At 39.4% G+C, this 14,049-nt stretch overlaps 1 protein-coding gene across 14 annotated transcripts in view; it reads left to right on the top strand.

Annotated features, from left to right (window-relative positions):
• The window catches only part of fbrsl1 (fibrosin-like 1), a 985,718-nt gene that overhangs the window by 700,069 nt on the left and 271,600 nt on the right, over positions 1-14,049 (top strand). For 12 of the 14 annotated variants that reach the window (XM_041202184.1, XM_041202197.1, XM_041202189.1 and 9 more), the window contains one exon: positions 11,189-11,218. The exons of the other annotated variants lie outside the window; for them this stretch is intronic. In XM_041202184.1, coding sequence (XP_041058118.1) covers positions 11,189-11,218 — 30 coding nt within the window. The remainder of the gene's footprint in view (positions 1-11,188; positions 11,219-14,049) is intronic. 14 annotated transcript variants of the gene reach the window in all.

Genomic DNA, 14,049 nt, shown 5'->3' on the forward strand with positions numbered 1-14,049 from the left:
ACACCTAGGAGAACTCCCCTAATCTTCCTTGAAATGGTGCCATGGGATGTTTTACATCCGCCTTTTGAAGGCAGATGGGTCCTCGGATTAAAGTCTTATGAGAAACAGCACCCCTGACAGTGCAGCGTTCCCATACGAGCATACGAACCAGGAGCAGGAGTAGGCACTCAGCCCTTCGAGCCTGCTCCACCATTCAATAAGATCATGGCTGATCTGACTGTAACCCCCTGTCTACCCCCAGTAACCCATCACTCTCTTATTTATCACAAATCTATCTAACTCTGCCTTGAAAACATTCAAAGATTCTGCTTCCAGTGCCTTTTGAGGAAGGGAGTTCCAAAGACTCACTTCCCTCAGAGAAAAAAATTCTCCTCATCTCTGTCTTAGATAACCCCTTATTTTTATACAGTGACCCCTAGTTATAGTTCCCTCAGTGTTTGATGTACTTGTCAGCCATGATTTTTGTGTTCAAGTTCTGAAATGGGACTTGAACCGTAAACCTTATGATTCAAGAGGCGAGAGTGCTACCACTTGAGTCACAGCTGACACTGTTACATATTCAGACATGATTACTTCAAGGAGGCTGGTAACAAAAGAGGTAGTGAGCCATGATGATGTGTTTAATTTGATAGTAAGGAGAGTTTTTGAGTGAACAAAATAATCTAAAAGTCAAGGATAATCTCTCTTTTCTAACCTCCAAACCATTCCCAAAATTTGTCCCATTCATTTTAACCTGGTGTATTGTTTTCATAACACTGATCAAAATTATATTGATAAATTTCAAATGGGCGTTTAAATTATTGCACACAACAAGAGAAAAAGGTTTATTTTGTTCTTTATATTTGCCTACATAGGTAATGCACATTAACTGGTTACTGCAATTAATTCAATATGGTCATTTGGGCATCTTTGAATGTGTTTGTGAAAAATTATCTCAAAAGTTTAAGAAAGCACAACGGTGGATCCTGTGCCTTGTTCAGTGACATTAGGAGCTTTACGTTTTTGTATTTTAAAAAATATTCCTTTTCTTTACTGTCCAGTAATCCCTGAGAACATCAGTTTGTTTGAAATGCAATAATAATTGTTTGGTAGTATAGAAGTTAAGTATTGCTGAGAAAAGAGACATACTATCGGAGCTTTTTGTCTTGCATTCATCAGGACAGCTACACAGGATAAACCTGCAGTAAAGGGAACAACAATTTATACTGCATGAGAAGAGAATGCTGATTAGTTGGCAATTGGATTCTGATTGGTAGAGGCATTGCCATGGAGAACGCAGCAGAGAACAGTTAAACACCACACTTCTGTTTCAAATTCACACCAGACAGGCTAGCACTGGTCAAGGCATTGCCCTGGGGAATGAACGAAAGAATGGCTGTCCCCCAAGCTTTTGTTTAGTTGGAAAAGACATAATGCGATGACATGCTCCTTCTGTCTGCAAAGGACATGGTCCAATGTGTAAATATATGTGGCTTCTAGCATGTGTAAGTGAGCCACACTACGACCCTGACTGGTAATCTTAAATTGGTTTTCAGTATAATTATTAGCACAATCAGGATTGTTCAGCAAGTATTATCCAATTGCATTAATAATTAACTGTCCTCTGCTGCAATGCCCATGGCAACACCTTTACCAATCAATCAGCACTTTCTTCTCATGTTGTATAAGTTGTTGTTCCGTGCTATTGCATAGCAGTCCTGTTGAGTACAAGATGGAAAAGCTCTGATAACATGTCTCTACTTTCAGCAATACTCAGGTAAAATAGCGTTCCACTTCAGAGAAAAGTCAGAGCTGATCATCCCACTGTAGTTCCTAACTCTGTGCTCTGTGCATTTCTCAACACCCAGTGAATTCAGGAACTCTTTACAAATAGTTGGACAGTTGCGAGGGTAGACATTGCCCCAGGGAGCTGGCACAAAAGGGAACCTCCTCTTGATGAGTGGGCACTCGATGACAGCATCCTCTCCCAACAGCAAATCCACAATGGTTTTGAAAACTACAGACACAGCACTTCAAAGGGAAGGGGCTGTTGGCTGCTATCCTTTGGAGGGGAAGGAATCACCTGAGTGCCACTTCTTTTGAGACAGAGAAAGAACCCCTGTCAGCTCCAGTCACCATGATCCTAATCCACTCTCTCCAAATCTCATGTCCCAATCTTGCTCCAGCCTGACCCCAATCCCTGAGCTCCCTCCCTAACCCCTGCTCAGGCCCTTCCACCTGCTTTTTCCAAATAGACTGCTCCCTATATTCTAAATTCTTGATGAATTTCTTTATTCGAAGGATTGTGAATCTTTGGAATTCCAATCCAGAGGGTTGTGGATGTACCGTCATTGCATATGTTTAAGGCTGAGACAGATTTTTGGTCTCTCAGGGGATCAAGGGATATAGAGAATGGGTGGGAAAGAGGACTTGAAGCTTGTCACAAGGCTAAGCCCCTTTATTTTTGAAAATATAATTTCTCAACTTTCAACTTGGATAGAGAGACTGCACTGCTTAAAATGCAAGGCCACATTCCATGGTGATGGTGAGAAATAAACAAATCCCCCTCAGGGGAGTGTGAAGAAGGAGACATTTCCTATAATCCAGACACCCACCAAAACTCATAACCATCTAAGGAAGAGGTATTAAATTGTATAGAGCCTTGGTGAGACCGCACCTGGAGTATTTGTGTACAGTTTTGGTGTTTCTTATATAAGGAAGGATGTACTTACCATTGAGGGAGTGCAATCGAGGTTCACCAGACTAATCCCTGGGATGGCGGATTATCATATGAGGAGAGATTGAGGAAACTGGGTATGTATTCACTAGACTTTCGAAGAATGAAAGACGATCTTATTGAAACTTACAAATTCTTACGGGGTGTGACAGGGTGGACTTTTCTGGCTGGTGAGTCTAGAACCAGGGGGCACAATCTGAGAATAAGAGGTAGGCCATTTAAGAGAGGAGGAGGAATTTCTTCACTTAGAGGGTGGTGGATCTTTGGAATTCTCTACCACAGAGGGTGGTAGAAGCTCAATCAATGAGCATGTTCAAGACAGAAATCGATAGGTTTCTGGAGACCATTTCCATCAAGGGATATGGAGATAGCACGGGAAAGTGTCATTGAGGTAGATGATCAGCCATGGCATAATTGAATGATGGAGCAAGCTCAATGGGCTGAATGGCCAACTCCTGTTCCTATGTTCCTAGTAAAAATGCATATACTGGATGTTGAAGCAATGGCTGCTGCCACAGACAGACATACCTAAAACCTCTTGGAAATACACAATGAGTGAAGTATTTCAAGTCAAAGCTGCCCAGAGAGAGATGCAATTGACACAGGAGGGCGTCAAGAATGCCTTCAGCAGAGGAAACAGGCTGAAGGGCTGTTCTCTCTCTCTCTCTCTCTCCCTTTTGGAATCAGTGCACTGCCTAGTTTGAGAAGCCAGCTCTACCAGAAACCTACCAACGAACTGAGATCTCATAATAATTGCAACATTTTCTACATCTGACCGCTTCCAAGGAACCAGCTCACCCAATTTGGCTGCAGCATTTGAAATCTATGTCTCAAGGTCAGTCTAAGGACACTTAACCGTAAAATCTTCTATCTTTTTTCTAATGGACTCTAACTCCCCTTATTTGATGCGTGTGTGTGTATGCCCATGTGTGTCAAAATGCTGCTTAAGGGCCGAATGCCTGATGCCTTGTTTTAATTATTTTCCTTGGATTTAGTGGTCAATAAATTTGCTCTTTCTTTGACTCAAGAAAACCATATTTTATTGGCTCCTTATTACTCACACCTTTAAATAGTTAAATACATTTTGGTTTAGAATAGCCATGAAAAGGAAACTTAAACATTTGTTGTGACCAACCGGTGACATTGAATAGAGGGGAGCCAGTTCACCCCTTCTCACCTGTTCATAACAGGCCCAAGATCAGCCATGATCATATTGAATAGTGGAGCAGGCTCAGGGTCAGGAATGGGCCAGGATTTTACGCCCCCTCCCACCCAGTGGGATATTATGGCCCCGCCGAATTGACTGGGGATTTAAATGGCTCGCCGCATCTGCCAGGGGGAGACTTGCTGTGGCGGGGCTGTAAAGTCCTGGTCATGGACTTCTCCTGATCCTGTTTCCTATGTAATGTTCCCTTCTTAGACTTTGGTTCCTCTCAGTCACTTCACCCTTTGTCCCATCTCCTTTCTTGGGAGTTTTGATTGTTCCACCATTGCAACCCTCCTGAAGCTGAAATTGGTACTGTAAGAAGCTGATTTTTAAGTGTTGGAATAATACAGAAAATCATTGCATTTGTTACTCTGAAATATCAGTTCTGTCAGTTATTCAACTGCTTTATCAACTAAATCAAGTTATGCATGGGGTTCATTGTTATTTCCCAGGAATTGGAATGGGCTATAAGTGTGCAGCATGCAGAGGATTATTTTCATTTCCCAACATTTCTCCTTGGAGGTGAAAGGAAATCCCACACAGAAGCTCCTGGCTGTCCTTCCACTGATCCCAAGTGGAATAAATGTTCACAATAGCTAGACAGAATACCAGAGGTTCTAAATGTATTTTATTGTGACAAATTGCATAAAAATATTTGAGCTTAGATTTTAAGGGTTACTGATTGCATTTTGAGCTAGAAGGAAAAAAACAGCTAAGATGTTGGAATGAATACAAAGTTTTGGAATTCTGAACTCATTGGCAAGTTTGTGCTATGGGTTCCACTTAAGGCAAATAAACTTAAAAATGTAACTGTATTTTGGTGTTTCACCTAACATTACTATTTTGAAGATCATGGTAGCACTTCTATCTCAAAATCCAAAACTGTAATTAAAATTCTGCCCCACCCCCCCCCGCCGCCCCACCAACCCAAGTCATTACTTTAATTCATAAAAAATGGCAGAGAATGACTAAAAGGTTAACCAGAAGAAAGAAATTAGAGTAAGAGAGGAAGCTGGCTAGAAATGTAAAAACATATAGCAAGAGTTTCTACAGACATTTAAAAAAGAAAAGAGTAAGTAAAGTGAGTGTTGGTCCTCTAGAGAGTGACAGTGGGGAGTTAATAGTAGATAATAAGGAAATGGCGGAAGAAATGAACAAATATTTTGCTTCCGTGTTCGCTATAGATGACACAAAAAACATTCCAGGAACAGCTGCAAATCGAGAGGTGAAAGGGAGAGAGGAACTTGGTAAAATTGAAATCACTAGGGAAATGGTACTGAGCAAATTGATGGAGCTGCAGGCTGGTAAGTCTGCGGATCCCAAGGGACTACATCCTAGGGTCGTAAAAGAGGTGGCTAATGAGGTATTCCATGCACTGCTGTTAATTTTCCAAAATTGGCTAGATTTTGGAAAGGTTCCATCAGATTGGAAAGTAGCAAATGTAACCCCTCTATTTAAGAAGGGAGAGAGGTAGAAAACAGGAAACTATAGGCCAGTTAGCTTGATGTCAATTGTAGGGAAGTTATTAGAATCGATCATTAAGGAGGTTATAGCTGGGCACTTAGACGAGCTCAAGGCAATTGGGAAGAGTCAGCATGGTTTTGTGAAAAGAAAATCATGTTTAACCAATTTATTGGAGTTTTTTGAAGGAGTAACATGCACAGTGGATAAAGGGGAGCCTGTAGACATGCTGTACTTGGGTTCCAGAAGGCATTTGATAAGGTGCCACGTCAAAGGTTATTACGGAAAATGGTGTAGGGGGTAACATATTTACATAGATAGAAGATTAGCTGGCTGGCAGAAAGCAGAGAGTATGCTTAAATGGGTCTTTTTTGGATTGGCAGGATAGATGAGTGGAGTCCCACAGGGGTCTGTACTGGGGCCTCAACTTTTTATAATTTACATCAGTGACTTAGATGAAGGGAGTGAAGACATGGTAGCTAAATTTGCAGATGACATAAAGATAGATAGGAAAGTATGTTGTGAAGAGGACTAGAGGTTGCAGATGGATATAGATAGGTTGAGTGAGTGGGCAAAGAACTGGCAAATGGAATTTAATTTGGGGAAATGTGAAGTTGTTCACTTTGGCAGGAAGAACAAAAAAGCAGAGTATTACTTAAATGGAGGACGGCTGCATAATTCTGAGGTGCAGAGGGATCTAGGTGTTCTAGTACGAGTCGCAAAAAGTTAGTATGCAGGTTCAGTAAGTAATTAAGAAGGCTAATGGAATGCTATCCTTTATTACGAGAGGGATTGAACCTAAAAGTAAGGGTTTAATGCTCCAGTTATACAGGGCATTGGTGAGACTGCACCTTGAATACTGTGTGCAGTTTTGGCCTCCTTTTTTAAGGAAGGGTGTAAATGCATTGGAGTTTGTTCAGAGGAGGTTTACTAGATTGCTACCTGGAATGAGTGGCCTGTCTTATGAGGAAAGGTTGGACAGACTGGGTTTGTTTCCACTGCAATTTAGAAGAGTGAGGGGTGATTTGTTTGAAGTATACAAGATCCTGAATGACCTTGACAAGGTGAACATGGAAAGGATGTTTCCTCTTCTGGGTGAGTCCAGAACTAGGGGGCACTGTTTTAAAATTAGGGATCGCTCTTTTAGGACAGAGATGAGGAGAAATTTTTTCCTCAGAGGGTTGTGCAACTTTGGAATTCTCTGCCTCAAGGCGGTGGAGGCAGAGTCACTGAATATTTTTAAGACAGAGGTAGATAGATTCTTGTTAGGCAAGGGAATCAAAAGTTTTTGGGGGTAAATGGGAATGTGGAAATCAAAACACAAGAAGATCAGCCATGATCTTATTGAGTGGCAGAGCAGGCTAGAATGGTCTACTCCTGTTCCAATTTCATGCAGATTAAAAAATACTTTTAGTGCTGAATGTTTCTCTAATCCATTTTATATCATCTTCAGAAATATGCAAAATATGATACAACAACACAAGAAATGGGAGCAGGAGTAGACCATATGGCCCATCAAGCCTGCTCCATTATTCAATATGATCATAGCTGATCGTGGGCTTCAACTCCATTTTCCCACCTGCTCCCCATTTCCCTTAATTCCCTGAGAAACTAAACATTTGTCAATCCAGCCTTAAATGTATTCAATGATGGAACACCCACAACCCTCTGGGTTAAAAAATTCCAAAGATTCGCAACCCTTTGAGTGAAGAAATTTCTCCACATCTCAGTCCTAAATGATCGGCTCCTTATCCTGAGACTGTACCTCTGTGTTTTAGACTCCCCAACCAGCGAATGCAATCTTTTAGTGTCTACGCTATCAAGCCCCTTTAGAATCTTGAAGTTTTCAATGAGGCTGCCTCTCGTTCTTCTAAACTCCAAAAAATATGAGCCCAATTTACTTAGCCCCTCATCATAGAACAACTCCACCATTCCAGGTACCAATTTCGTGAGCCTTGCTGTACCACCTCCAATGCAAGTATATCATTTCTTAAATGTGGAGACCAGAACTGCACAGTTTTCCAGATGTGCTCTCATCAAAACCATGTACAACCGCAGCAACACTTCTTTATTCTTGTACACCTATCTCTTTGCAATGAAGGCCAACATGCCATTTGCCTTGCTAATTGCTTGCTGTACCTGCATGCTAACTTGCTGCGTTCCTTGTACAAGCACACCCAAGTGTCTTTGCATATCAACACTTAGAAGTTTCACACCTTTTTAACAAATATTCTGCTTTTCTTTTCTTACAACCAAAGTGAATAACTTCACACTTCCCTACATTATATCTGCCACCTTGTTGCCCACTCACCTAACCTGTCTATAATTTCTTTCCAGCCTCTCTGTGTCCTCCCCACAACTTACTTTCCCACCCAGCTTGGTATCATCAGCAAACTTTGATAAATTACTCTGTCTCTTCAGCAAAGTCATTAATATAAATTGTAGACAGCTGAGACTCCAGCAATGATCTATCCAGCGTGCTACTATTCATTGCTTGCCACTCTGCTTTCTATCTGTTAGCCAATCCTCTACCCATGCTAAAATATTATCCCCAACTCCATGAGCCCTTATCTTGCCTGTTAGCCTTTTGTGTGGCACCTTATTGAATGCCTTTTGGAAATCCAGGTATACTACATCTACTGGTTCCCCTTTATCTACCCTACTAGTTACATCCCCAAAAAACTCTAATAGATTTGTCAAACAGGACTTTCCCTTAGTAAAACTTTAGTACTTTTTCTAAACTGAGTATAGAAGATTAAGGATTGACCTAATAGAGGTGTTTAAGATGATTTAAAGGATTGATAAAGTAGATAGAGGGAAACTATTTCCACTGATGCTGGCATCCAGAACAAAGGGACCTAACCTTAAAGCTGTTCAGGGATGATGCCAGCATGCACTTCTTCATATAAAGGGTAGTGGAACCTGGAGCCCTTTCCCAAAATGTTGTTGATGCTGGGGATCTGTTGAAGAAGTGGGTGGATAAACAATAATCTAATTGAATGGCAGAACAGATTTGAAGGGTTGAACAACTTTCTCCTGTTCCTATGTAAATATATGCCCTCAAGTCTATCTATACTAAAGTTACATTCAAACCCTGAACAATCTAGCAGTAAAATCAGAATATAGGTGAACAGTTGCTTGAGTGAAATCCACATATTTTTAGCATATAAAGTATGACATGTAGCATTGTGAAAATTTAAAAAGAAATTGTTACTTTAAGACTCAAGGCTCTTGTTTGTGAGCTTTTCTTTAGCAAATGGCATTTCCCAAGATCAGACCTGCAGTCAAGTTTAAATTTATTTTATTAATTCTCCAACAGATGCACTTCTTGATGAGAAGAATTTAGTACTAAGAAGTTGATGTAGTACATGTGTTACGATTGTCCAAATGCATTGCTGACCTATGCATTGATTATAAGTAACATTAATCATAACAGTATATACTGTCCTCCCAGATGGTTGAAGACATTTCAGTTCAACCTAAGTGTTAAAATAATACCTATTCAGAGGGCAGTATGCTCTCAGAATGTGCTTCTGTGCTCCACACAAATGCCAATTTCAGGTGTTGTAATGATAAAAATGAGCAATGGAACACTGGTGACCTTATTTATCTTGCTCTGTAAGAAAATTTTTTTTAAAAAAACCTGTGGATATGTTCACATTTGAATTTTTAGCTGTAGGGGAAAAGCAGTTGTTGGAGATGGGACACAAATATATTTGTGAACTTGAAGTATTCCTTTAGGAAAATTGTATGAAACAACCTTTGGATTTAGAGGAATTCTGGCACTAGCTGCAAGTATCCCTCTTTTCCACTTCTGATTGAAAGAAAATCTAAGTATATTATACATGGGTTTGACTTTCAACTCAGTGTCACTAATTGAATGGTTATGCTGCAATATGGACATCAAATCTGACCTGGAAGCTACTGAAATCTGAGCTCTGAATCAGTAAACCATCCCCACCTCCAGATTAATGTATTGTGTGTAACAATTTAAACATGTACCAGCCTAATAACAGTCTCAAATGGCTTCCATTGCATATACCAAATTTGGCTACCATTTGTATTTCATCCAGGTGACCACCAGCTATCGCCCTGCAACTCGGGGTAAAGAATGGCTCTGCCATGCAAGGAGGCATAACAACTACGGGCTAAAAATAAGTATTACTGTAGTTGTGGTGCTGCCCTACAGAACATCTAGCATGACTGAAACAACTCCAGTCAAAAATCACATATGAGCAAGGATTATAATGTTTGATATTTGAGCTATGATATTACTTTACCTAGAGTAAACCTGCCAATACAACTTGGCAGTTTCCACTTATACCATCCACTGATGCAAACTCAAACATGGGTAGTCTGAATAACAGTTGTTTTTAGTAAGGCTGGAGGGTCCATCATTCCAATCTCAGAAGAACTGAAGAGCTGTTATTTTAACCAGCCTGGCGCAAGAATGGGTGGTTAATTAATTTTGCTGCAAGCAGTTAGCCACGTTGACTTCCTTTGAAATTCACAGCAGAATTGTAGATGTGCAGGTTTGTGCAAACTCAATTATGCATCAAAAATTGCCTTTGCATGCATAGTAGAATTTAGGAACATCGTGCAACCTAGTTTGTGGGGCCCTTATAACATGGTTGCATAACTGTTATATGGGCCCAAAAGCCTTGGTGTCAAATACCTATTAATAAGTAGAAGATTAATCCAGCCTTTATGATATTCAGCCATTGGATTGTCTCCAAGTACTTCTGTAGAACTGACACAAATTAATCATTGCAAGACAGTCGATAATCTATGGCAGAGGTGGTATATCATAGTTGATTGAGATTTGTTATAATGCAACTTTTGTATCTCATTTATGTTTAAATTTGGTGCAGAAATGTAACGTAGCAAATGAGTAAGAGATTGAAACCAGTCAAAACCGCAGCTAAATAAAAGCTTTGCATTCTTTTGCCTAGAATTTTGTTTTGATAATCTACTCTGGAACTTTCTCGTGAAATGCCAGTCCTCCTACATATCAGACATCATGATGTATTTTCAGTATTATCTGCATGATGTGTTATTGAGTCCTAAAAGCTTGGTTTCACTGTCAGGCCACAGATTACTGTACAGCTTACCAGGTGACAGAGCAGCTTGAGTCTGAAGACGTATTTGGTTAATCTCATGTTCCGATTGCGTATAATAAAAATTCTGTGTTTTTTAAGAGTTAGCTTTAGTTAGCTATCCCCTGTATTAAACTGGGTAACAGAATGATGTACTGTTTCAATCCAAATTGATCAGAACATAGATTCCTAGTTATTCAGTGAGTGACTACAACATACAGATAAGACATACAGATCAGTAAATTCCCAAATTTTACTCTTATTATGTAATAAATTAAACTAGTCTCAGTTGGGGAAGTGGTGAGGATGGAACCCAATTTGCCTCAGGCCTCCTTGTCCAGGAAAATTATCAATCAGGATTGCCCCTCCTGGTTGTTAGCCAGTGAAAGCAGGAATTGCACATGTAGTCATCAAAACTAGGCTTACCAGACAGTGCCACAGTTGAATAGCTTGCCAACAAATACTTGCTTCAAAAACAGTGGGAGGGGCACCCCAGAAATTAGAAGTGAAGAAATGTAATTTAGCATGCTTACTCTCTGGCCCTGTTTTGGAAACCAATCTGCTATTTTTGTAAAGAAAACTTTTCCATTCCATAAACTAATCTGTTAATTGTTTTACTGCATCAGAAGTTGACCAAACTTTCAGTTCTATAGTTTTGAAATGTGCATTTAGATTTAGAACTAATTTATCATTTTCTTTTTCTAATAGTGTGACAGTGAGAGTGACATCGATGATAAGGTAAGACCAATTCCTTTTTAACTAAGTGGTTGGGTTTTTTATGCAGCAACACGCCAGGCTTAATGGCACATAACTTATAGAAAGCAGCATAATGGTTGAAAATTGCTATAATTTTCATTGTAGGAATAATTTCATGTTGCGTATGGATAAAGTGGCCGTGTGTCAGAATCTGTATCAGCCAGTGTAAAAGGTCCACTGCAATACTGTAGGTGGGCTGGGAGAGGCAGCTTAAATCTGTTCAGAATGAGAGTACTTTATAGAATAATAACTAGAAATCTAAGTCAGCAATAAATTTAACATTTATGTAAGCCATGACATTAAATTTGATTATTAACAAAAACTTATGATGTATTCAGTCATCTCCAGCAATTGTGGTTAGGAAATTTGGAATGCTTTCATTTGTTCTGGCCATCATTTGAAAACTTTGTCCTTGAAATATGTGTTTAATGGAAGCAACAGATAAAAAAGGTGAGCAATCATTATTTTATAGCAGAATTTTTGGGACAGTATGCGTTTTGATAAAGAATTACCTAATGTATGGCTCGGCTGTACCAACTGAATTTTTAGAATGTTATACAAAAATGAAGCACCGCTGAAACCTTTAGTAATTTATGCTGTATTTTCTTAGGTCACATATGTATAGAATGCTTGCATGAAAGACTAATTTCACCTTTGCCTTCCCATGTATTGTTGTTTTCCAATTAAAATACAATAGTTCCAATTGCCACTGAGCCCTCTAACTGATGAGGTTTTGCCATTAGAGAGACAGAGCTGCTCTGCATATTCAGGTAGTAAGAGAATTTCAGGTGCGACATGACTTTTGTCTACAAAAGCACTAAGCGAAAAGCTGTGTGCAGATGGATTTTAATTAGCATAGCAGGATTCAGCTTGAAGGGGGTTGAGTACTTTAATGGTCTTACACAGCTGCAAGCCTCAATGATTGGAGTTCTTTACTGCTGTGAGATTCCACTTTGTTCTGTAATAAAAACTACAAAAAATTATATTTTATGGGACTGCCTTAATATCTTTGATCTGGAGGAGTTGATATCGCTTTAGGAGGTCTTAAGAACTATGTTGTTATAAATATCTCTACATAACATTTCTAAGCATATTAACAAAGTTCCTGGTGCTTCCAATAAATGAAAGCTGAGATTGCTCACAATTGTTTTACTAACTTATGAATCTTTTCTGAATATTCATATTTGCAAAAATATTTTTTCAAGAAAATTTTAAATATTTAGAGAGGGTATAGTCTAGTTCAGAAACTTAAAAATGTGCAATATCCTGGCTGATGAGACAAAAACAAATCAGTATGCCATTGGTAATTATATTCCTGGCAAATGCTTCTTAGATTTGAAGTTAAGTTGAATTTATGTAGAGCAAAATTTTAAGTTTTTTAGGGAACAAAATATGATGGTATTGAGTTTTTCCTACACAGAGGAAATGAATTCCAACAGATTATATATCAGAAGCCGTACTCCATCAAGTATATGTTTCCAGACCTTGCAACACAAGTCTCACTTAAAATGGTGGAGGTCTAATGACAGCAGACCTCTAATATGAATGGAGTAGCACAGCTGCGCTCTGAGGCCACACACACAACCAATCTTAGGTGGTTTACGACTGCACATTTTGACAATACCACCTCTGCTTTCAAATAAATGCCACCATCATAGGCAGCCAAAAACCTGTCTGTCAGCCAGCTGAGGAGTTGAAGTGTGCCTGCCTACCTTTGTACAGATGACTATAGATGGCTTTGTTACCACTTGCCTACACAGACCTATCCTGTCTTTAGGAACAGTTCTGGCATTTGGAAAATAATTATGAACTGTGACTTTGAAACAACTTTGCACACGCACAGTTGGTTTAAAGTAAAAATATTTCTGCAGCAAAAACAGACACATATCTACCGCAGCAGAACTTAGGAGCAGTTTTGGAATGTGGCTTCAGGAATTTGTTCTTGATGTGAATGATCAAAGTCCCATTTTTGAAAAGTTAATATTAAAAATCATGTTGTCACACATTTTGGGTTGAAGGAATGCTATGCAATGTCATTGCTTGTGTCTCTTTTTCTCCCTTCTTGCATGTTGTCATCTTGTCTTCAGGGGAGGTGGCCATTTGTATGATTCTATTTCAGCATTGCCTGTCGTGTCATTGCTGTTGCCAATCTCATATTTAGTATCCTGCTGTCTTTCATGACTCTAAGCTTTTCAATTATCCATTCATTATTTCAACAATGTAGCTAATGATCTTTCTGTATTCCCACATCTTAAAGACATGCAGCAATAGTCTATCCCTCTTTTGATGTCAATGCTTGCCATGGCTGTACAGTAGATTATATATTTTTGTAGGAATTTATTGTCTAACCCTAATTTCCCTGACGCCATTAAGAGTAAACCATGCAGTGTGTGACTGGCATCATGAGTAGGCCAGGCCAGGGTTTATTCTCCAAACAATAATGCGGAAGCTTCTATGGTTATTTTGTCCAGTGCAGACCATAAATTAACTAATTTGCTGAATTAAATTTCACAACTTGCCATCGTAACGTTCTATTTCACCTAATTTCCAGATTACCACTCCTGTACCATAACCACTAGTCTGCCATATCCATACTAACCATCTCCTTGTCCTAGATAGATTTCAGTCTTCAAAACCTTGTTGAAGCTGGGGTCACCATCAGCTCTCCCATCCAGATCCAACCAAAAATCCCACTACTCAATATGCACTGACCCAAATCTCAGAACAGCAGCCCCAAATATAAGAAAGAAGGATTCTAGGAAGGGGATAAACAAACCACGGTTAACCAAGGAAGTTGGATTCTAGGAAGGGGA

The sequence above is a fragment of the Carcharodon carcharias genome, chromosome 13, assembly GCF_017639515.1.
Source record: "Carcharodon carcharias isolate sCarCar2 chromosome 13, sCarCar2.pri, whole genome shotgun sequence".
Lineage (NCBI taxonomy): Eukaryota > Metazoa > Chordata > Chondrichthyes > Lamniformes > Lamnidae > Carcharodon > Carcharodon carcharias.